This window comes from Pleurodeles waltl, chromosome 5 (genome assembly GCF_031143425.1).
Source record: "Pleurodeles waltl isolate 20211129_DDA chromosome 5, aPleWal1.hap1.20221129, whole genome shotgun sequence".
NCBI classification, from domain to species: Eukaryota; Metazoa; Chordata; class Amphibia; order Caudata; family Salamandridae; genus Pleurodeles; species Pleurodeles waltl.
The window spans coordinates 390,042,835-390,066,572 of NC_090444.1; the positions used below are offsets into that span (position 1 = coordinate 390,042,835).

At 47.0% G+C, this 23,738-nt stretch overlaps 1 protein-coding gene across 1 annotated transcript in view; it reads left to right on the forward strand.

Annotated features, from left to right (window-relative positions):
* The window catches only part of TMX4 (thioredoxin related transmembrane protein 4), a 390,958-nt gene that overhangs the window by 138,427 nt on the left and 228,793 nt on the right, over positions 1-23,738 (forward strand). Inside the window, exon 6 of the mRNA XM_069236546.1 lies at positions 13,817-13,945. Coding sequence (XP_069092647.1) covers positions 13,817-13,945 — 129 coding nt within the window. The remainder of the gene's footprint in view (positions 1-13,816; positions 13,946-23,738) is intronic.

Genomic DNA, 23,738 nt, shown 5'->3' on the forward strand with positions numbered 1-23,738 from the left:
CAGTCCAATATTTATACTCATTTCTGCCTTTGAGGTAGTTAAACCTCAAAGGAAAGTCTTTGTAGTGTACAAGACCCTGCCTCCTTCTTGCCCTGCTCCAGCCACTTTCTAGGGGGTTGGAGACTGTATTGTAGGGGACAGACACGGTCCTTTCAAGTGAAGGTGACAACTCTTCCCACTCACTCTAGCCCAGGAAGACTCGTCAGGATATGCATGACACAGATCAGCTCCCTTTGTGTCTCTGTGTAGAGTGAACTCACAAACAGCCCAACTGTCAGTCTGACCAAGACGTTCATTCAGCAGCCAAGCAAAGGCACAGAATGGTTAAGCAAGAAAATGCCCACTATGAAAAAGTATCATTTTCAAACAGACAGTCTAAAAACGAACTTTACCAAAAGATGTTTTTTTTAAACTGTCACTTCAGAGACCCCAAACTCCATATCTCTATCTGCTCCCAATGGAAAACTCACCTTAAAAGATATTTAAAGGCAATCTCCATGTTATTCTATGGGAGAGATAGGCATTGCAATAGTGGAAACCAAATCTGGCAGTATTTCACTACTAGGACATGTAAAACACACCAGTACATGATCTACCTTTTAAATACACTGCACCCTGCCCATGGGACTGCCTTGGGCCTTCCTTAGTTGTGACTTATATGTAATAAAAAGGCAGGTTTAGGCTTGCCAAGTGGATACACTAGCCAGGTCGAACTGGCAGTGCAATATTGCAAACACAGTCACTGCAGTGGCAGGTCTGAGCCATGTTTACAGGGCTACTCATGTGGGTGGCACAATCAGTGTTGCAGACCCACTAGTAGCATTTGATTTACAGACCCTGTGCAACTCTCCAGTGCACTTTACCAGGGACTTACAAATACATCAGATATGGCAATCATGGATAAACCAAACACTAATACAATTTAGACAGAGAAGACTTGCACTTTATCACTGATCAGCGATAGTAAAGTGCCCAGAGTCCTAAAACCAGCAAAAATAGATCAGACAAAATAGGAAGAAGAAGGCAAACATTTTGGGGATAACCCTGCAAAAAGGGCCATTTTCACAATGTGCTATATAATTCTTTGCATCAAATACAAAGGCAAAGTCATCCTTAACTCCTCATAACACTTCTGATAATGTGTCATTTCATCCTCTACACCCTCCACATGTGAACATACATAAACATTTCAAAGTATCTCCACTTCTATTCCAAGAAACACACCCAATAGATAGTAAATAAAGAGCAAAGGCATCATCCTAGCCCTTTATCTTATACATGGCCATCGATAAATAAGTACTGATCCCATCATTTTAGGTGTATACTATTCACATTGAAATACCTATTAACCTATGTCTATTTGCAGTTGTTAGCCTATTTTGAAGGCACATGCATACGAATTTAAATGCAGACCAGAACATATGTGCATTATGGATTCACTTTAGTTTCACCACAAAATGTAAATATATTGAAAGTTGCATGTTCATCTTTATGTAATCCTAACCACATTCTTTAGCTGCTAATAGTGGTACCCCTGATGAGCCTCCTCAAAGAATACACATGTATTAATTCATCTCAGATAAATGCAGCACCCTGGCTGCATATCAGGTCTTACTGAAAAGGGGTAAAGCTAGTCATTCCCATATGGTCATACAACTCATTTGTGAGTTAAAAAATTGCCTTGAGTAAATTGGACTGGCCAAAATACTTTTTTGCTTCTGTAATTCACACTGACCATCTGTATTGATACACTACACTTTTTCACTTTCTCACAAGTATTGAACAAGTATTCAGTTTGAACATCCATATTTAATAAAATCAATATTTAATACTCTTCTGCCTAACAGTTTTGGAATCCAGATTAAGCATGCATCTATTACCTAAAAAGTTTCCAAACAATACTAGGACATGTTTAATAACTACATTTGGTTGTTCTCTGCAATTAAGAATGCTATATTTGTGTGAGAAACCTATTCTAAACCTAAATTGTTTCTCTGTAGAACTTTGGTGAGTTAGGTGTTCTCTTCTAGAATACTCCTCAACTATTGTTTGTATGAATTCCTGATATCAGTATGTTAACTCACTGTCCCGTAGAGGTACAATCAATCAATCAATCAATCAAAAGATTTATAAAGCGCGCTATGTACCCGTTAGGGTTTCGAGGCGCTGGGGGGGGGGGTGCTGCTAACGTTCGAAGAGCCATGTCTTGAGGAGTCTCCTGAAGGTGAGGAGGTCCTGGGTCTGGCGAAGAGAGGTGGGGAGAGAGTTCCAGGTCTTGGCGGCGAGGTAGGAGAAGGATCTGCCGCCAGAGGTCTTGCGCTGGATTCGGGGGACGATGGCGAGGGCGAGGTTGGCAGAGCGTAGTTGACGTGAGGGAACGTAGAAGTTGAGTCTGGAGTTCAGGTAGGTGGGTCCAGTGTTGTGGAGTGCCTTGTGTGCGTGGGTGAGGAGTTTAAAGGTGATCCTCTTTTCCACGGGGAGCCAGCGGAGGTTCTTCAGGTGGGGGGAGATGTGACCTCGGCGGGGTACGTCGAGGATCAGACGGGCGGCTGCGTTCTGGATGCGTTGGAGTCATTTGATGTCTTTCGTTGGGATGCCTGTGTAGAGTGCGTTGCCGTAGTCGAGTCTGCTACTGACGAGGGCTTGGGTCACCGTCTTTCTGGTTCCTGTTGGAATCCACTTGAAAATCCTGCGGAGCATGCGGAGGGTGTTGAAACAGGAAGAGGAGACAGCGTTGACCTGTTTGGACATGGTGAGAGCGGAGTCGAGGATGAAGCCCAGGTTTCGTGCGTGGCTGGCAGGGGTGGGTGGCGGGCCGAGGGCGGTGGGCCACCAGGAGTCGTTCCAGGCCGAGGGGGTACGTCCGAGGATGAGGACTTCCGTCTTGTCGGAGTTGAGTTTCAGGCGGCTGTTGCTCATCCACTCGGCGATGGATTTCAGTCCCTCGTGGAGGTTGGTTTTGGCGGTGAGAGGATCTTTGGTCAGGGAGAGGACGAGTTGGATGTCGTCGGCGTAGGAGATGATGCTGAGGTTGTGTTGGCTGGCCAGTTGTGCGAGGGGGGCCATGTAGACGTTGAACAACATTGGGCTGAGGTTGGCATAGAAGATCTTCTCACAGCCACACAGTGCACTCCATTCAGTCTCTTCACTAATTAAGTCAAAGTCAGAGGGGGTTTACCCATGCCATCAACACAGTATAACAGAAATCCAAATGGTACACCTCTGTATTTTTTTAACCACAGAAGAGAAAGCTATTTCTCCTACACCCCAACAAATCTGGGTGTGTCCCATTCACCTTCTAACCCTGGTCAGGAATTTAGGCCAGCCCTTAACAGCAGTAAAACCCTTTCCAGGGTGGAATAACAAAGCAGAGTAGATGTACAGAGTTCAAATGTCCTTGTGTCTAGATATTTGCAAACCTCTAAGACTAATCATGCCCTAGGTCCCATCTATTGAAAGGGATTTACTGGTGGGAAGAGCTTAGCACGTATGGTGGAGATCTCCACACACGTAAATGGCTTTGGTCAGTCAGATGTTCACAACCAAATTTACTTTTCTGAATAGGCCCCAATATGTAAATTTCTGTTGCTGTCAAGAGTCAACTTAATGGAAGTAATCATCAAAGTAGGAGAGAGATTAGCAGTCACTTTCAACAGAATTCTAAATTCAGAGAACAAATCTAAGGAAATCTTCAATATAGTCTCTGAATTATCCAATCCTGATAGGGTGACTATACCCTCTATCCCCTCACAAAACTTATGTGATAAGCTTAATACCTTATTTGTGGAAAATATTAAGCTAATAATGGATAGTATACTGACAAGCTCTTCACTTAGGTCAATATCTTCTAATAGTATGAATTGTTCTATCCTACTTGAATTTCCTGCTTTCACCAAATAGTGCCTCATAGAGTTGCTGTCAAAGATTAAATCAGGCTACCCTAATGACATGTGTCCTCCTAAAATAGAAAAAACAGTCTTATCATGTTTTCCTGAGGGAGCTCTATCCCCCCTCAACCAATCTCTTAGTCAAGGGGTGGTTCCTGATTCTTTTAAGGAGGCAATTGTGATTCCTCTTCAGAAGAAATTGGTGAGGAACCTCCCAGTTTGCAAAATTACTGTCCCATATAACTGCTGCCATACTTGGTGAAAGTACTTACAGCAGTTGTTGCCAAACATCAATGTTTCTTCTTAGAAGAATCCAAATTTCTTGACTTCCATCAGGCAGGCTTTGGTTATTTTAGATCTTTCTGCGGCATGTGACACAGTAGACCATGAGTTATTGGTGGGCCGTGTCAAGGCAACTGGCCTTCAGGGTACAGCATTGGCATGGATTGTCTCCTTCTGGAAGAATCGTTGGCAATCTGTATGTCTGTTTCCTTAAAAATAATTTAAGGTCCAACTGTCACATGGAGTTCTTCAAGGGTCTGCTATGTCCCCTCACCTCTTCAATATATATATTCAACCCTTAATTTGCACCCTAAAGAAGATGAATGTAAGAATTTATGACTACACTGATGACATGCTACTTCTGTTCACCATTTAAGATTCTAGTGAAGCTAAGGAAATATTCCAGAATACCTTGCTGTTTATCAGAGATTGGATGAATAATAATCAGCTGAAGCTGAACTCTAATAAAAAAAAGATTGCTGTAACTCAAAATAAAATTCAGACATACATTCCTTCCTTTTGGCCTTCATCGATGGGTACCTCTCCCCAACCCAAGCACTCATTAAAAAGTCTAGGAAGCGTCATTGACAAATAGCTGCCATTGAAATCCCAAGTTGGATTAGTTATATCGGCCTGCTTTTTACAGTTCTGGAAAATTAAGAAAATCAGCAAATTACTCCAATGGAAGCTGTAACCTAAGCCATCCTTGCCTTAGTCATTTCACATATTGACTATGGCAACTCTTTATATCTTGGGCTTGCTAACTATCTTTCTCGCAGACTCCAAGTGGTTCAAAATCAAGCAGCCAGACATATTCAAACAAAATAGACAGTGTCACATTACACCTGTGATGAAGAAACTGCACTGGTTGCCTTTGACACAAGGTACCATCTTTAAGACTTGTTGTATTATTTTTAAATCCATTTATGGGAGAAGTCCTGCCTTAATCTCAGCCAGAATTAAAAGATACATCCCGAACAGAAACTTAATATCGACGCATATGAATCTACTCCATACCCCACCTTTTAATAAAAAGAGGCTGGGCTGTTCCCGTTTCTCGGTTCTTACTCCCCATGTCTGGAACTCCTTTCCCCAAGATATCAGATCCACTTCCTACTATCAAAAATTCAGGAAACTAATGAATGCTTGGCTATTTAAAGATGTATATGAGCAACGGTCCTTATGGTGGGTTAAGCCTCTGTTATTTAGAATTCTCTAGTGCCATGAAACCCTTGGGTGTATGTGTGCTCTATAAATGTATGTAACATAACAAAGTAATACATTGACTATTACCTACAATAGCAAGTGTCGCTAGAAGGTAGGAAAATTTCAAAGTGACATCCTGCATTGTAGTGGACTGTGTATTGAATTATATTATGTTCGGAATTTCTGAAGCATGCATGCATCTAAATGCTTGTCGGTCCTAGGTAGTATTAGTGGTCTTCTCATTATAAGTAAACAAGATTGAAAAAAGGATAGTCTTTATTGCCAGAAAGTTAGAAAAGGACCCTTACAGAGACTGTTGTTGAGTTGCACAAGATAGGGACCAAAACGATGAGCATGGCTGCCCAATCAATGGCACATAGAATAGGCCAATAGTGGAAGATATGATTATGTGGTTTAAGATGTGGATGGGGTTGTAGGCTTCCAGTTTCTCTAAAAGGAGGGGAGGACTAGGCTAAGGGCTTAATTTGACCCGTTGTTGCAGCTGAGGACAACTGGCAGTTATTTTTGGGGACCAGCACTTATTTGAACTCATCATATATTTACTGAGGGAAAATAAACATATCGGAAAGACAGAGCAATGGAAAAACGCCTCAAAGGGAGAAAGCTGGAAAGTGCAAAATTCAGATAAAGGGGCAGGGAGTGTCTGGTACTTGTTTAAAGAGGCATAAGGTGTATTTAAGAGTATCAGCCTTGGTATTTGACATGCCAGTGTTTTAGTTCACTGGCCGTGGGCTTCTGAGCAGCACTTGCACTCTTTTCTTTTACAAATTAAGCACTGACTAGGTTTATAATGAGACTGTTGTGAAAGTCAGCGTGCTTTGAAAGAATTGGTCGCTGCTGCACTGGTATCCAATGGAGGTCAAACACAGCCTGTAACACAATATAGACTTTCTCACCACACACGTTAATCCAGCTACAGTTTTAGATCAACTTGAGGACCCTGGTTTGGCTGAAAAATAAGTTATTTTCCATGCTTAAGCTGCACTTAGTTTGGGGGGGGCGTGGCTATCCAGCTAATATGGCAGGCGCCAGTTAATAGCGCTCCGCGGTGAAACCCTGTTTATCATTAATATTATCAGGATTGGGGAGCGGGCCCAAGACTGCGGCAGCGCCTGCCTGACCGCCGATCCCTCTGGCGCTGAGGGGACTGATTGGGGGTGTGCCGGACCCGCCTGCTCGGTGCTGTGAACTCTCTGCATGGGACTGGGGGGGAGCGGCCTAGCCTGCAGATGCCAGGCGGGACGGTCTGGAGCCGGCTGGCCCCTTGTAGAGGATCCCTCGAGCGGAGGGGTGACGGTACACTTGGCAGAGCCGTGGGAGCCATTTGATCCCCTGTCACCTGACAAACTGAGCTACATGAGGAAACGCTGGATCTTACCTGTACATAAGGTAGGCGGTGGCTCGCCTGGCGGCAAGGGTAAGGTGTGACATCGCTGGGCTGGTGGTGACTGGGCTTGTGGAGCCTGTCAGCTCTGGATGCCCTTGGCGACGAGGCAGTCTGGGAAACTGCAACAACTCGGAGGGCGGACAGTGAGGAAGCCCTTGTACCTATTGGCAGGAACAGGCCTGCGGAGACATAACTCGTGCCTCTCCGGTGCCGGGGGTTGGAGCGGTTGGGTCGGTGCCTGCTTTGGGAATTAACATTTTCAGCTGAGGTGAATGGATGCTGCACTGACAGCCTGGTTTCTACATCTGATGTGTTTTTGATCTACCGGCTGGTATTGCAGGTCAAATGAGCCGTGGACCTGTGGTGTTGGTGTACTGGTGGTGATCCTGTGTACCTGAACAGGACGCGGAGGGAGGCTGCTCATGCTGCTGCACCTGGACTGTAGCATCGCGCACTCAAGTGGGCCTCCTACATGGACAGTAATACGCGAGCACCCACATTTGAATCTGGTTCCGTGGCTCATTGCCTTCTTCTAGGTGACAACATGACGGGTACGGGTCGACTCCCCTCTGGTACTGGCGGCAAACGCCAGGCGCCGCGATTGGAACCTACATCCCTAGATGACACTAAATTGGACACGGTGTTGGCAGCGGTGGAGCGCATAGGCACCTCTCTGGAACAAGCTCGGACCTCGTTGGAGGGCAAAATCGACAAGGTGGCTAGCGATCTCACCCTACTACACGCGGTCCACGGCTAGTTAGCAGATAGAACCCGCACACTAGAGGACCAGCTTCAGGACCTAGCTCCTAAATCGGATCAACTGGAGGCCTCATTACAAAATGCTCTGGAACGGATAGAGACACTGGAGCACCGTGTGAAAGACGCGGATGGTCGCACCATGCAGAATAACCTCAGAATAGTGGGCCTACCGGAGGGGGCAGGGGCCCCGGATGCGGTTGCTTTTGCTGAGTTCTGGTTGTGAGGGCTGCTCCCAGAGGGCTCGCTGACGCCCTTTTCCTCGGTTGAGCGGGCCCACAGGTTTCCTACTAGGGCTCGGCCGCCTGGCACTGGCCCACGTCCATTTCTCCTCCGGCTCTTACATTATGCGTATAGGGATATCATACTACGGGCGGTACGAGCATTACCTCCAATTACAGTGCACAATGCCCCGGTTATGATATTCCCGGATTACACCCTGGCCGTACAAAAAGAACGGGCATCTTTCCTGGTAGTTAAATGCAAACTTCGCTCCCTCAGCTTGTCATATTCTGTGCTATTCCCGGCCAGATTGCGGGTGGTGGCAGACACTAAAACTCACTTCTTCAACATGCCAGAGGCGACATGGGGCTGGCTGGAATCTTTGGAACTGGTCAATCGACATGATTCCGTCATGGCTGAATTGGGGACTCAGGACCTGCAGTCCCGTAAACGCCGGAATTGCAAAAGGCGAGTGGCTGCATCGGGGGAGGTGCAACACGCCCCGACCTGGAACAAATTACGCAGGAACGCCATTGTGGATTGCAAACTGCAGCAGCCATTAGTGTCCTCTCAGTAACCTCGGATGCCAAAGCAGACCCCACTAACTCTATTGGAGATATGGGCTCCTCCCCTGAGACATCCTCTGAACTTGGATCATCCCGCCGCCCCGAGGTGATGCCTCAGACAGCTGATGAACTACTTTGAACTCACTCACTGACTACGCATCTCACTGTGCAGCAGTTTGTGTCTGGGTCAAAGGTTGACTATCCTGGCCGGCTGCCTGTCACGGATATGCTGTGTAGCCGCCTGGTGGCCGCTGGGAGTTGGGCCTCTCTGTGTCCTCTGCGCTGCATGCTGCGCTCTGCTGTAGCTGCTTCCCCGCTTTCATGCTAGGTTAGGGGTCTTTACCTGGGCGCTTCCACTTCTCCGGCGCCTGGTCTACCTCATATTCCCGCCAGAGAGGGTTCCCCTTTTCTTTACCCCAGAATTGTTCGCACTCTATAGGCATATCACCTGGTTTGGGCAGACACCTGTTGTTCCTCCGCCCTAAATGGTATTCACTCATGTTACTATTGGGCCTGTTGTTGGCTCCCATTTGTTTTTGACATGTTTTGTATGGAGCCTATGTCCGCCTTGTCTGCTCCCTCCTTGGGAACCCGCTGTTGTGCAGTTGACTCTCTCTATCCCGGGGGTTGGGCCACCGTCCTCCTGTTTATTCACTGATCCACCATGAACCCATTTAAATTTCTTACATGGAATGTGAGTGGCATACATTCGCCAGCATGCAGATATTCCATCTATTCATACCTCAAAAGACATTCAATACACATAGCGTTCCTGCAGGAGACTCATCTGGCGCAATCTGAAGTGGCTAGATTACAGCGCTGCTGGTGTGGGCAGCTTTATGCGACAGGTTTCTCCACCTATGCCAGGGGGGCGCTTATCATATTAGACCGGGCACCCCATTCATAGTTGACGATTATATTGTAGTTGACCAGGGGCGTTACGTACTGTTGCGTGGACACCTCGCTGGCCGTGCTGTCCAGTTAGGATCTATATATGCCCCAAACACCGACCAAGCCTCTTTTTTTCATGCACTCTCTCCTTTCCTGGAACGTTGGAGCAACCTCCCCGGGTTGCTGGGGGGTGCTGTGTTCTGGACCCCTCAATGTATCGGTCCTTCCCACCACTACCCAATGCTCCCACAGTCACAGCTGCACTGCCATTCCGCGACTGGCTTCACCACTGGCGGATGGTGGATATGTGGCGTCAACATAATCCCACTACTAGGATATACTTGTTTTATTCTGCACCACATCGATTGCATGTCCACCTTGACAGGTTGGTGTGCACTGCTAACTTATATTCAGCGGTACAGTGGCCTGACTATTTGGGCCGTACCCATTCGGACCATAACCCACACCTACTGTATCTGGGATGGGACTTACTCCGCCCCAACATCCCCACTTGGAGATTCCATCCGGAGCTCCTGGAGGATGTGCCATTTAGGACCTTGCTAGACTAGGCAATCCCCGAATACTTTAATCACAATATGGGAACAGCATCCTCTGAATTAATTGATTGGGAGGCATTTAAGGCGTTTATCAGGGGCCACTGCATGGGCATGCAATGGAACTTGCGGAAGTCTATTGAGAGTGACTTGACTAGAGTGGAGTGGAGGGATCCCTGATGGGATATGAATGTAGGCAATCTCATTCTGCGCCTGACTCGCAGCAATTAACAGACGCCAGAGCAGAACACATCTCCTTATTAGAGAGACTGCGCTGCTTAAATTACGCAGCTCACTCGGCTCGCACACATGCTCTGGCGGATCGTTCGGGCAAATTGCTGGCCTCGCTTAACCACCAAGACCACGATCGAAGCCCCATTGTGGCAATCCGTTCGATAACTGGGGACATTTTTCATGCCCCTCGGGAGATTCACTCTGAATTCACTGAGTACTATTGGTCACTTTATCAGTCAGCGGTGGTAGATGACCTGGAAATGAGAGCTGATTTTTTTTCAGCGCTCACCCTACCCTGATTGTCAGATCATCAGTGGGCAGAACTTGAGGCACCCCTGACATTGGAAGAGGTTTGCGAGGGAACACGGGCCCTATCAGCCCGCAAAAGGCCCAGCCCAGATGGACTCCCGTCTGAGTTCTACAAGTCTTTCTCTGTGAGGCTTGCGCCCCGTCTTCTTTCTCTTTATGAGCGGGTGCTGCAGGGGGCGTTATTGCCGGCTTCGCAGAACGAGGCACTGTTGGTGTTGCTCCCTAAGCTGGGCAGGGATCCATCTGAGCTGGGCTCCTACAGGCCGTTGGCGATGCTTAATACGGACTATAAAATTCTGGCCAAGAGTCTAGCAATGTGTTTGGCGCCCTTGGTCCCACAGTTGGTGCACTCAGACCAAAATGGTTTTGTACCTGCACGGGACACCTCGAGCAATATCTGGCGCCTTTTTAGAGTCATGCAATATTCAACACGAGATTGTCCTCGTGCAGGATGCCTGGTCCTTGATCTGGATAAGGCCTTTGACTCCTTGGAATGGTCCTACCTATTTGATTTGTTGCGTCGCTTCGGCCCATACTTCCTACACTTGACCTAATTGTTATGTACTCGGCCACGCTCTAGGGTTAAAGTTGGCACATATATATCTGAGCCGATCGAGGAGACTAGAGGTACCAGGCAGGGCTGCCCCCTCTCCCCATTGCTGTTTTCTCTGGCGACCGAGCCTTTGGCTGTGGAGTTCCATAGGGCCGGGCGAACAAGGGGCATTCCGTTGGGTGATGGTTTGCATGTTATTTCTTTATATGCAGATGACCTCCTTTTGTACGTCCGTGATATTGACAATGTCCCTCCCGACATTGCAGACATCCTGCGCCACTTTGCTGCATTTTCCGGCCTCCATGTTAACTGGGCGAAATCATTCCTGTTCCCTTTTGATCCGAGGCAGTCGAAGCCGAAACTAAGAATCTCTGGCATAGACGTCCCCTGGCAGCCAAGCACGTTCCGCTATCTGGGCATACGGATATTCCACACAGAGAGGGACCTGCATGATGGCAATCTCTGCAGGGCAGTGTCATCCATCTGATTACAGATGACCTTCTGGCAGACACTGCCGCTGTCGGTGGCCAGTAGGATCGCTCTCCTGAAAATGGTAGTCCTCCCTCGCCTTCTATACTACTTCACCAATTTGCCTCATTATGTTCCAGCTGGTTTCTTTTGTGATGTGGAGCCTAGATTACAGGAGTTTGTTTGGAATTGGGCCGCTGTAAGGTGGCATTGAAGAAGCTCTATTTGCCCCTTTCCCGAGGTGGCCTCTCGGTTCCAAATATGAACATTATTACCTGGCCTCCCAGGTTCAGTGGGTGGCGCGCTGGCTAGCGAATCTTCAATTGGCTGACACTGCAACCAATTCCCTGCCCTGGACACTAACCCGGATTTCACATCTCTTTCACCCCCTCACTAAATTGCGGCCCCCTGGGGAGGTCCTTCTGAATGTAGCTCACCGCTGCTATCGCAGATCCCTGTGCCTCACAAGTGACACTGCTTCCTACACTCCAGCACTCGCGTTGCTGGGTGCACAATGCGGTGCGCGACTCACAACCACTACGGAATTGGGTCCTTGGCATGCCGCTGACATACACACTTTGGGAGATCTATACAGCGAGGGTGGTCTGATTCGGTTTACGGAGCTTTCGCTGGAGACGGGACTGCCACCGGGACAATGTATTTTGTACAATTCATTGCTGCGGGCACTATCACACGGATGGGGAGATATGTCCTCTGAACCCCCTACGCACCTGTTGGTGCAGTACTTACAAGTTATGGGACAAGGCAGACACTTGATTCAATGGTTCACTGATGCCCTCAGAGCACTTACAGCGGGGACCCTCACTGTCTTGCAAACCACTTGGGAAGGTGATCTAGAGGGACCCTTCACTGAGGCCACATGGTCGGGGGCACTGTCCAGCCATACTAATGTTCCCCGTAATGCCAGATTCTGTCTCATTCAATTTTACATACTCCACAGAGCTTACCTCACACCAGCCCGTATTAACAGGTATTTTAATCGAAAGGACTCCGCTTGCCCTCGCTGCAACGAAATTGGGGCAGACTTCCTCCACATGTTCTGGGCCTGTCCCTCCTTAAACGCTTATTGGCATGGAGTTACAACATCCCTATCCAAGTTTAGATCGCGCCCACTGCTGTTAGATTGCAGCTCCTGCCTCTCAGGTCTTTTCCTGAGATCCAAAAAGCATAAAGCGTCCACAAGATTCCTGGACTTGGGTCTTTTGACAGCTAAGCGTCTCATTACTAAAAGATGGAAGGACACCGAACCCCCATCAGTACTAGCTTGGAGACGCTCCTTTATGGTATGGGCAGAGGCCGAGGGGGCTGTACTGCGGCGCGAGGATGCTATGGGCTTGCACACGTATCCCATTTTGACTGGTTGGGATGAGATGTTGACTCAGTTGCGGGGAGGATCAAGTCGTAATCGATAGTGATCCAAAGGCGCCCGACAACGAGCTAGCGCCCGCTTAGCAGCATTGTGACTCGCGTCTATTTATTGATCATCTACTTGTATGTTGTCTCCTCTAAGTTTCTGCTGCTCCCACATGTTCCTTCTTTAACTGATGTTCATGTATTGTTCTACCCTCGAGTGTGGCTGTGGGATTGCTACTATCCGTTGGGGCCTCAGGGGGCATGGGAGGTTGAGGGTGAGCTCCAACGTTTTGTTACCAGTTCTGTTTGTATTATGCAATCTTTTTTCTCTCACCATTGTTGCTCCTGTACACATATTAATATCTGCTTGCATGTAGGGCCTCATTTACATTAGAGCTGAGCTGACTCTAGCCTGGCTGGAGATAGATTCTGATACGTAGGATACCACCTCTTGCATATCAGGATTATCATGTGCATTCTTGGTTTCTGGTCCCCTCATGGCACCTATGCATGTCATTCTTGTTATTGTCACTCTATGATGCTGACAGCATTGTATTGGTCCATCACATGGAATTTGTACATGCAAATTGTAAGAACGTGATATGTATCTGACTGGTGGCAATGCCACTGCAAAACTGTACAGTGAAAACTGGAATTCTGTTAAATGGATAAAAATCAATAAAAAAGATTTGCCAGATAAGCTGCACTTAGTTTGAGGGCTGGATAAGCTGCATGTTTTGGCCTGAGGGAATGTATGAGAGGATTTTCTTTGACGCTATGAGCATTCCAGCCAGGTTTTGGACCACGTTTAGGCTTTTATAGAACAGATTAGCAAAGTGTAAATTTTTTTGAAGTTCAGATGGAAAATAGGGTGTTACGTGTTTTATCATCTTTTGTTAAATAGCAGCATGATAGAAAAGCACTCTGGAGTCAAATCGGTGGGAGGGTCAAGGCTAATTAAACCAATTAAACAAGTAGTGTTTTTTTTTATACAAACCTCATTTCCTCATGATATGGGTCAGTGTTTCTGTTAACCTAGTCACCCAGTTTTTAGAAAAAGATGGTAGTTTTCTAAACTTTATAAAACTTCTTTGTAATTTCTGTAGTGCCAAAGATGGTGTATTTCGCAAATATCGTGGTCCACGAACATCGGAAGAGCTTCAAAGCTACATTATGTTGGAAAAATGGGAAGGGGTTGAGCCGATAACAGGATGGAAATCACCATCGTCTATCACGTAAGACATTTCTAAATGCATGCATACATTTTGTGTTGACTTAATTATTTGATGACTAAAATGATGAATAGCTGTGTTAATGGTGAATAAAAACAACTATTTCAAGAATGATTCTCACATAACCATTAAAAAAGTGAAACCCACTTGTGAACACATTACAGCATGAATACTGTTGCATAATGGACAAATAAGAGAAGCAATGTTTCCGTTACCTGAATTTGCCTTACATTGTTAGATTTGTTCATAATATTTGAGTTTAATTTTTAACATAGAATTATGCGGGACTATAAATCAGCATGTGCATTATGTTTTCTGGGCAAAAGCTAGACGTTTTCAAAGACTGTCAACTGCATATAAAATCTGAACAGAGCTGGAAAACGGCATGTATTGGAGAGCAATCAGCAACTTTTACCTTTTGTGAATTTCACTCAAAAGTCTTGCTTTTAATTTACTGGTTTGATTAATGTGTTAACTGACTTTGAATGTTATACCTTAACTTTGTATTACTGTACTCACTGTAATACGATTTTAATCATACAGAATACACGTGTGATTATGAAAACCACTGCTTAAAGGGGAGTCTCTTTGACATAGGGATTCCCAATCTTGTAAAATAACCTATTTTGCCATATCGTGTGCACCGTTCCATTATAGAAAAGTAAGTTTAAAGTTTGTATATAGTTGTGTTTGCGAGCATTTGCTCACATAAAGCATCTGTTTCTGCCTTATTTTAGTCATAAAATATGTATTCAAAAATAGGGAAGATAGTAGCGGGGTTTCAACCTTACTGCTCCTATTAAACAATAATATTTTTCTACGTAGCACAATTAAATTGAACCATGTTACACGTGCACAATATGCCTACTTTCAAAGTGCAATTTATACTTATATACTTTTGTATGTTTATGATTGTTGCTGCAGTTGGGTTCCGCCCATTCAGTACGCCTGTATTTATTGCTTTTTAGATCACCCATATTTAGACTTATTACTGTTGGTGATTCTCATTAAATGTGTCTCAGGGCAAATGGACTGTGCGTGTTTACTGCCAGCATCTGCAAGCCAAGATAAGGCAACTACTACACAGCTAGGTTAAGGGGCACTTGGCTGGTTATACATGAACCTGCGTGCACACAGGAGGACTGCCCTAGTGAGACTAATGCCGTGCATGGATAACTTGGTACAGAGGGGACTCTGCAGGATTAGATATTGACCTGGTTCAGGCCTTATAATGTTAGTGTACACACATAGGGAAAGTCAGCACCATTTACTGTTTTGTCTGTAGTGACACTTTATTATACACTGAAGGTAAACTGCCTTAAAGTGCAGTTTTGCTTCCCTTTGACCTACAGAGTCCATTGACATATCAAAATGGGGTGGAACACGTGCAAGGAAACCATATCTGAGAGTTCCAATAGGATATCTATGCAACTTATTGCTTATCCAGGATTATCATATTTTTCTGGGTCAACTCAGGATCAGAGCCCAGGCCTTTTGTCACTCTACTATGCCATGGTAATTAAATTCCTCTCCACCAGCAAGAACATAGGCCATCCCACACAAAAGAAGTGATGAACAGTGGCCCCCTCAGCACCTGGACAGGAAAGTGTGGGGATAAAAAATCTGCATTTGATAATTACTTGCCACACTGCACCAGGACTGGGAGCACTCCAAACCCACTGAATAAAGGAGGAAGCCCAGACAACTGTAACCAATGAAGAAGGGGGTTCCTCTTTGAAATTTTGGTGGGAAATACCTAGGCAGTATTGTCAGCGAGGGGTGGAACTGAGATGCCAGGAGCCAATGTGACCAGTGCCTCCTGGATTACACCAGCTTGAAATGCCCCAGCATTCTGTGCAGGAGGGTTGGGACAGAGGTGGCGTGGCACTCCAGAATTGGCCAGCAGTGCCTGGCTTCTAGAATCTTCCAGACCCCCTCCCCTTTAAAACACTTGCACAAGGGGGAGACTTTCTCTTGGTTGGTGCTATTTGTGCTTTTCACTTCTCGAGCCTAGGACTGTGACAGCCATGGACAACTGGAAGGGAAAAACCCTGAGGTCAGTGCTGGATTTATTTATTTGCTCCAGGGAGGAGGCATGAGTTAAACCCCCTCCCTGTTTCCACCCTGTCCCTTCAGGGGTCCCCCGTTTCCCCAGGGCCAAAGCAAAGGAAGGGGGAGCCCCTAACAGTGGCAGACCCAACACTAGTTCCCTGTGCCTGTGTCTGTGGGGAGTGGAGCTGCCATCATGAGGAGAAATCCCTGCCCTCAGGAGTGGGCTGAGGAGATACGCTTCCAGCTCCCGCTGCAGCACAGGAGACTTCTCCTGGCACAGAGAGCTAGCTAGAGGTGGGCTTCCTGAGCTGCCTCCAACAAATAGAGGCATGTCTGGGTTGTTCCGGGTGGAACTGAGCACCCATATTTTAAAGAAAAAAAAACAAAAACAAAAGCGAGTTATTGAGCACAGCAGGAGAGATTTAAATAATCAGTGCTCGTGGCTGGAGCGTCCCATAGAGGCCTGAGGGACTTGCAGATTTGCATGTTTATCTTGCCTTGGGGTGGCCCCTTGTGGTGGCCCAGTAGGGCAGGGACACCACCACCGAACCTACATGGTATTGTGTGTGGTCTGTAGGAATTAAAGCAGCCCCCCCCTGCAACCCCTCACCCAAACCCCCCACCCCAGACAGTGATTTCTGATCAGGATATATATGCTTTATGGTGATTTTCACATATGATTTGACCAAACCAATAGACTTACCTTTTATGTTTGTGCAACCCTTTAGGAGTTCAATGGTGATTATGCAATGTCATCTATAATATTGTCTAATGTATATATTTGTAAATTAATGCATAGTATTTAGTTGAGTGTGTATAATAAATGTACTTTTACTTTTCCTAAGGAAAAAGCACTGACTGGACAATCACTTATTGAGTATTTTTATGTGCTCTGATTTGGTAATGAAATGCTGCAACTCACACATCTGACCAAGGGAATCACCCACACCCTGAGGCTGTCGATGACCTTAGAAAGCCCTAGGATCCTACTCCCCATGCCCTACAAAACACCACCCGCTCTGTCCGGCAAAAAGGAGAAGGAGTAGAGATAAAAAAATAGGCCCTGTATAAGCCAAGCAGAAAAAGCTCAACAGTGCTATAATGAAGAGACTTACACCACCAAAACCAACAGTGAAGCAAAAACAAGCAGAGAAATGAATACACAATGACCATAGCAAACAACAAGGCAAACTCAGTCTACGATGTGGACCCCTTCAGTCTGCTAAGGACCGGTGCAGCATCCTGTTCTGTAAGCCAAAACTCGGCTTGGCCATTATTAACAATCTTAAGCCTGGCTGGCTTTGCAAGAAGCTTTGTGCACCAGCATCTTTCAGAGAGTCGATCAACCGCTGAAGATTCCAACTCCTGTCCCTCGTGGATTTGCATAAGTCAGACTGAATGAAGATAAGCATAGAGTCAACCTCCAAAGAAAATCCTCCTTTCAATGTTGGAGATAGATTCCCCACATCAGATTAGATTCTTTTGATTTGACCTAGCTTCTTAGGAGCTATACCAAGTTATACACCCACTGAGCAGTCTCATAGGGTTCACCAGGAGCTGGAAAAAGCAATTTTTTCATCTCTATCAGCACAATTAATGTAAGATAGGAAGCTCATAAAAAAAGGTTAGTCTGAACATTCTAGAGTTTAGAATTCAATAAGAGGTGTCAATATGGATTTTTTTGCTTTATACCTTCATGAAGGAATACATCTATAATTCACATTTACAATTCTTGTGCTAGAAAATATTGTTTGAAATAATATATGCTGTTAATTTTTTTGAACCTAATCAATGATCTTTGGTCATGCTAGGAAATCGAAGAATTTCACCAGCCTGGAGAACAGGATCCAGTGGAGTGATAAAAAAAAAAGTGCAAAAGCTCATTGAAAAACAGTAGAAGCCCAGTAGCGTACTGTAGCTTTTGAGCTCTCTGTGAAAAAAGTGATTGTGAAGAAAAGGAGAGCAATAGATATGTGGTGTGATAAAGTGGATTTTTAGTAGTAGTCCACCTCAAGCAACAAACTCACTATTCTTGTTGGGCCCAGTAAAGGTTTCAGTGATTTAAACCTGAGCTCAATCCTTTGTAGTTATGGCAAAGAGCAGACAGGATTAACTTAAGAAAATGTGTACAGCATGTAAAAGCAACAAGCTTGTCAACAAGTCAAAAATACAGCACAGTAAAAATCACACTCCAGTTTATACTAATGGAGATTCATTTAATGAACAAAATGACACCAAAAGGACAAAAATAGCTCAAAAGAAGTGCTAACTGTGGTCATCTTGTGTGCATGGCCAGAACCTAGGCACGATTTAAGAGTGGATCAGATACAGAACCAGAAAACTTTTCTAAGCCACAGGTTTTTTAGGAGGTTAGGAGCAGCATACGTTGATGCAGCCAAAGGTCCCAGGACCTTAGGAAAACAACTTGGGAGTCACTCCAGCAGAAATCACAAACAAGATCCAGGGCAGGTCCAGTTGAACTGGTCAGTGAGCTATTCAGTAAAAAGAAGCTTCTTAAAGATTTTTTTAGTCCTTATAGCTTAACAGAAGGACACCCAACTGATCCCTGGTGACCACTTCTTTGTCCTGAATATAAGTGGGAGCAGGTCCAGCAGTTCAGGTTTCCTCACCAGTTTTAGCAGCAGCTGCAGTGCTTCTTCATTCTTCCAAAGGTCCAGAGGTATTTTGAAGAACGTACCCAGAGGTGCCATATCTATTACAGGCACTAGCCGGCGGGTAGGGGTGAATCCTGGCTCCACCCTAACCAATAGGGAAAAAGCCCTGAGGAGTAACCCTACCCACTTTTGCAGCGATTCCTATATGCCCTTCTATAAACAATCCAACAGTGTCCCTTGTTACCTAGCTCCAACATTGCAGAACCTTTCTTCCCTTGTGCAGAGCTACTTTGCTGACCGTAGAATTACGACCATGGAAATGAGCAACCACTCTAAACCACTTCTGGGGGCAGCTCTTTTTCTACTGAGTTTGGTGTCTGCCTGGCTAGAGGGACAAAAAAGAGGACAGGCCCAGATATGAGCTACATCTGCCTGTGACAGAAGAGGCCTCTTTGAAGTTGTTTAAGTTTCTGGGTAGTTTCCTGATGGTTATCCTGCCAGAGGAACACCACCCTCCTACACCCATGCCCTTTGTCTCAACTCTGGGAGCAAGTTCACACCTCATCAAGGAGCTATTCAGCTCCTGGATGATATTTGGATGTTCATTCAAATGGCCTCATAGAGGCTCTAGACAGGTAAAATGTGACTTCTTAAAAGTAACTTTTGTAAAGCTTTTAGTACAAATTTTGAATTAGGTTTGTAATGAATATATTAAAAAGTCCAAGAATTAACCTTTAGCGTGTTCCTAAGTTGAGGTAGCAGTATTTAATACTGTATTGCAGTGCTTTCATATGGAACAGCTAATCGTGCTATAGTGTCAATAGTGGTGAGGGCCCTGTCACAGTAAGGGCATGTTTTAAATTAAACCTTTGCATGTCCCTCTTTTAAATACCAGACCTTATGGGTACCAAAGGCTTCCTTAGAGGTGACCTATTAATATGTAGGGGGTTAGGCCTGTCAAAAGGGGCTATTTTGACAGGTCAAATTTGCAGTTTTAAAACTTCACAGACAGACTACAGTAGTACGCTTGCAGTGGTGTTTTGGAATGTCACTCTAGTGGTGGCACAATGTGTGCTGAAGTCTATTAGTGACATTTAACTTACAGACCCTGGGTATACTATGTATCATATAGGGACATATAGGTAATTTAAATATGCAGATTAGGAGTATAGCCAATTTCAACATGTTTTAAGAGTCAGGGCACATGCACTGGGGCCTGGTCAAAAACCAGCAGCATCAGTCCCAAAAAATGGCGATGATAATGGAAAAAGAGGTATTTTCCTACTGTCACAAGCATGATGGAGTATCATGTACACCAAATTGATGGTCTGGTTGCGGTATTTAGTGTTTAGAGGACCATCAGCTTTCTGTTGATTGGCCAAGGACATAAAGGACTAAGGTGGTCATTCTGACCTCGGCGGTAAAAGGCGCTTACCGCCGGTCAGAAGACCGCCATAACACCGCCGCGGTCGTGGTAAACCGCCACAGTCATTCTGACCCGCAACTGGAACTCAGGGTCATGGTGGAGGAAATAGTTTGGGTAGAGCCCCAGCTCTTCGGGGCACAGGTGCAGCACACCACCATTGCCAGGAAGATGGAGATGGAGCTATGGAGCAGAATAGTGGACAGGGTCAACGCTGTGGGACAGCATCCACGAAATCGGGACGACATCAGGAAGCGGTGGAACGACCTACGGGGGAAGGTGCGTTCCATGGTATCAAGGCACAACATCGCGGTACAGCGGACTGGCGGCGGACCTCCACCTACTCCCCCAGAATTCACAGCATGGGAGGAGGAAGTCTTGTACATCCTGCATCCTGAGGGCCTCGCAGGAGTAGGCGGAGGAATGGACTCTGGTAAGTCAAATCTTCACTACTTCATTCCCCCCACCCCACCTGCATGCCAATCATACCCCCACCCTCACCCCCACCCCCATCACACCAACTCCTTGCAAATGGCTCACCATCACAACCCACCCATCCCAAAACCTAGCCCTGCATGCCTCCCCAAAGCATGGACACCCATCACCAAAGCATGCCCACTGCACATACCCATCTCCCCCACAAGCCACCGTCACAAAAGCCCCCACAAGGGAATGCCAGCACTGGGGTACACGGCCACCCACCCATTACATGAAATGGCACACACAGAAGCAATAACCATACTCTTATACCCTTGCAGGACCCGAACGCCACCACACCGCCCAGGAGGGTACAGAGATGTCCATCCCACCCCCAGAAGAGGCCCCCAGTGATGACAGCAGCTCTGTCTCCCTGGACCCAGATGACCAGCCCGGCCCATCGGGGACCTCGGGACAGTCGGTTCCCCACAGACAGCCACAGGCTACAGCAGACCTAACCCCCTCTGGGAACACCAGAACAGCTCCCACCCAGCGGGCCCATGCCTCTGTCTCCAGGACATGTCAATCAGTGGTGTGTCCACCACTACAGGGCACCCAGGTTGACCCACCACCCCAACAACAACAGGGACCTGGGGGCAGTGGTAGTGGGCACACGGTCCAGGGGACAGAGGCCCAGGGAAACAGGGGAACTGGGAGGGCTGCTGTGCGACAGGGGGGGGACAGGCCCAGGGAACCGACTCTCCAAGAGGCCCTCTCCTCCATCATGGGAGCATACCACCGCTCCCAGGAGACGATGGCTACGGTACTGGCCAGGTTCCAGGAGATCCAGGTACTGCAGGAGGAACAGTACATGGGGTTCAGAGAGGAACTGAGAAACATTAGTTCCGCAATGGGGACCATCGTCGTGGCCCTTAACCAGATAGTCACCACATTGCGGGACCATGTGGCACCACAAAGGGCCCCTGTCACTAGCATGGACCAGGAACAGCCTACCACCTCCGCTGGCGCTAGTGGACAGGAGGCCCCCACACAACGACAGGCCACCAGAACCCCACCTCTTGCAGAAGAAGAACCACCCCGCAAGCGGTACCTGAGATCTCACAAGAAGACAGAGTAGGATGCCAAGACCCCCGCCAGCAAACGATACCCCGTGATGTCATCCCACTGTCCCACATTGTCACCCTGTCCAAACTTAAACTGCCCCTGCTCCATCCTTCCACAGGCATATGGACAATGCACCTGTGAGACTGAAAACTGGACTCTGCCATGGACATTACTCCACCATCACCCATCACCGTTTTACAATCATGTCCCTAAATTTAGCACTTTAATAAAATCACTTATTGCACTTAAAAAATCTGGAGTCTGCTTGTATTTTGAACAAATGTATTAGACATAACGTTGCCAAAATGTTCAGTTACATTGTGATGACAACATACCACTGTCACACAGCTGTAGTCCATGGGCAAACAAAGCAGAGGTCACGCAGTGGGGCCCACAGCTCTGAAAACGGAAGGGAAAGTCACAACTCAGTTAACAGGAACTGGGGGGAAACACAGACAGTAGAGAGGCAGGAGACTTTAAGTAAATGTAAAATGGCGGGGTTGATTCGTACCTGTGTGCTACTGAAAATACTGTTGTATCACTGTGTCCCTGTTGTCTGTGTCGTTCCCGTCGTCTTCCTCCTCTTCACTCTCCACAGGCTCCACAGCTGCTACAACACCACCATCTGGACCATCCTCCTGCAGGAAAGGCACCTGGCGTCGCAAAGCCAGGTTGGGAAGCATACAGCAGGCCACGATGATCTGGCACACCTTCTTTGGTGAGTACATTAGGGATACACCTGTCATATGCAGGCACCTAAACCTGGCCTCCGCTCGATCACCCTCCTAGTACGCCCATGGGCCTCATTGTACCGTTCCTCTGCCCTTGTCTTGGGATTCCTCACTGGGATCAGTAGCCACGACAGGTTGGGGTAACCAGAGTCACCAATTAGCCACACACGGTGTCTCTGTAGCTGTTCCATCACGTAAGGGATGCTGCTATTTCGCATGATGTACGCGTCATGCACTGACCCAGGGAACTTTGCATTTACATGGGAGATGTACTGGTCAGCCAAACAGACCACCTGGACATTCATCAAATGATAACTTTTCTGTTCCTGTACACCTGCTCACTTTCACTGGGGGGAACCAAAGCCACATGGGTCCCATCAATGGCACCAGTGATGTTGGGGATATGGCCAAGGGCATAGAAATCACCCTTCACTGTAGCCAAATCGCCCACCTCAGGGAAAACAATGTATCTCCGCATGTATTTAATCAGGGCAGACAACACTCTGGACAAAACCTTAGAAAACATAGGCTGAGACATCCCTGATGATATGGCCACTGTTGTTTGGAATGATCCACTTGCCAAAAAATGGAGTACTGACAGAACCTGCACCAGAGGGGGAATCCCTGTGGGTTGGCGAATGGGGGACATCAGGTCTGGCTCCAGCTGGGCACACAGTTCCTGTATAGTGGCTCGGTCAAGTCTGTATGTCAGTATGACATGTCTTTCTTCCATTGTCGACAGGTCCACCAGCGGTCTGTACACGGGAACATTCCTCCATCTCCTCGCAAGTCCCAGCGGACGGTGCCTAGGAAGGACAACATGGAGCACAGAGTCAAGCAACCCACAGGTACGTAACCACAGCTTGCACAGAACACGATTCGCTATGCATTGAATGGCTTGTATGAGTGGCAATGCAAGGCCTAGGCCTGTGTGACGCAGTACAAATTAAGCCATGTGGGCCCTTGAAATGGCGGCTGCCTGACCTGTGAAGTGTGACAATGGGATGTGAGGTCAATGCGCTGGCGTGGCACACCGTGGCGGTAGGCGGTCGAAGACCGCGGCGCAAAGCAGCATTGGTTAAAATTGAACCCTATGGGTCTCAGGAGCCAATGACGATGTGCGCCGGCGGTCACGGTACGCACCGCCGCGGTACGCACCGCCACGAGCGTGACCGCCATCTTCTATCTGCTTAATCACTCGAGACCTGATCATCCACAGGAGAGGACCTATACTGCAAGTGCTGCTGTGACCTCGGTCTGGAAGATACAATGGCTGCTGCGACTGGGGAAAGGGCCCCTGCCTTCACATCTGAGGAATTGGAGAAACTTGTTGATGGGGTCCTCCCCCAGTATGCGCTACTCTACGGTCCTCCAGACCAACAGGTAAGTACACTGGGACCATGCTTTGTGGGCAATGCCTGTGTTGAGTGGGG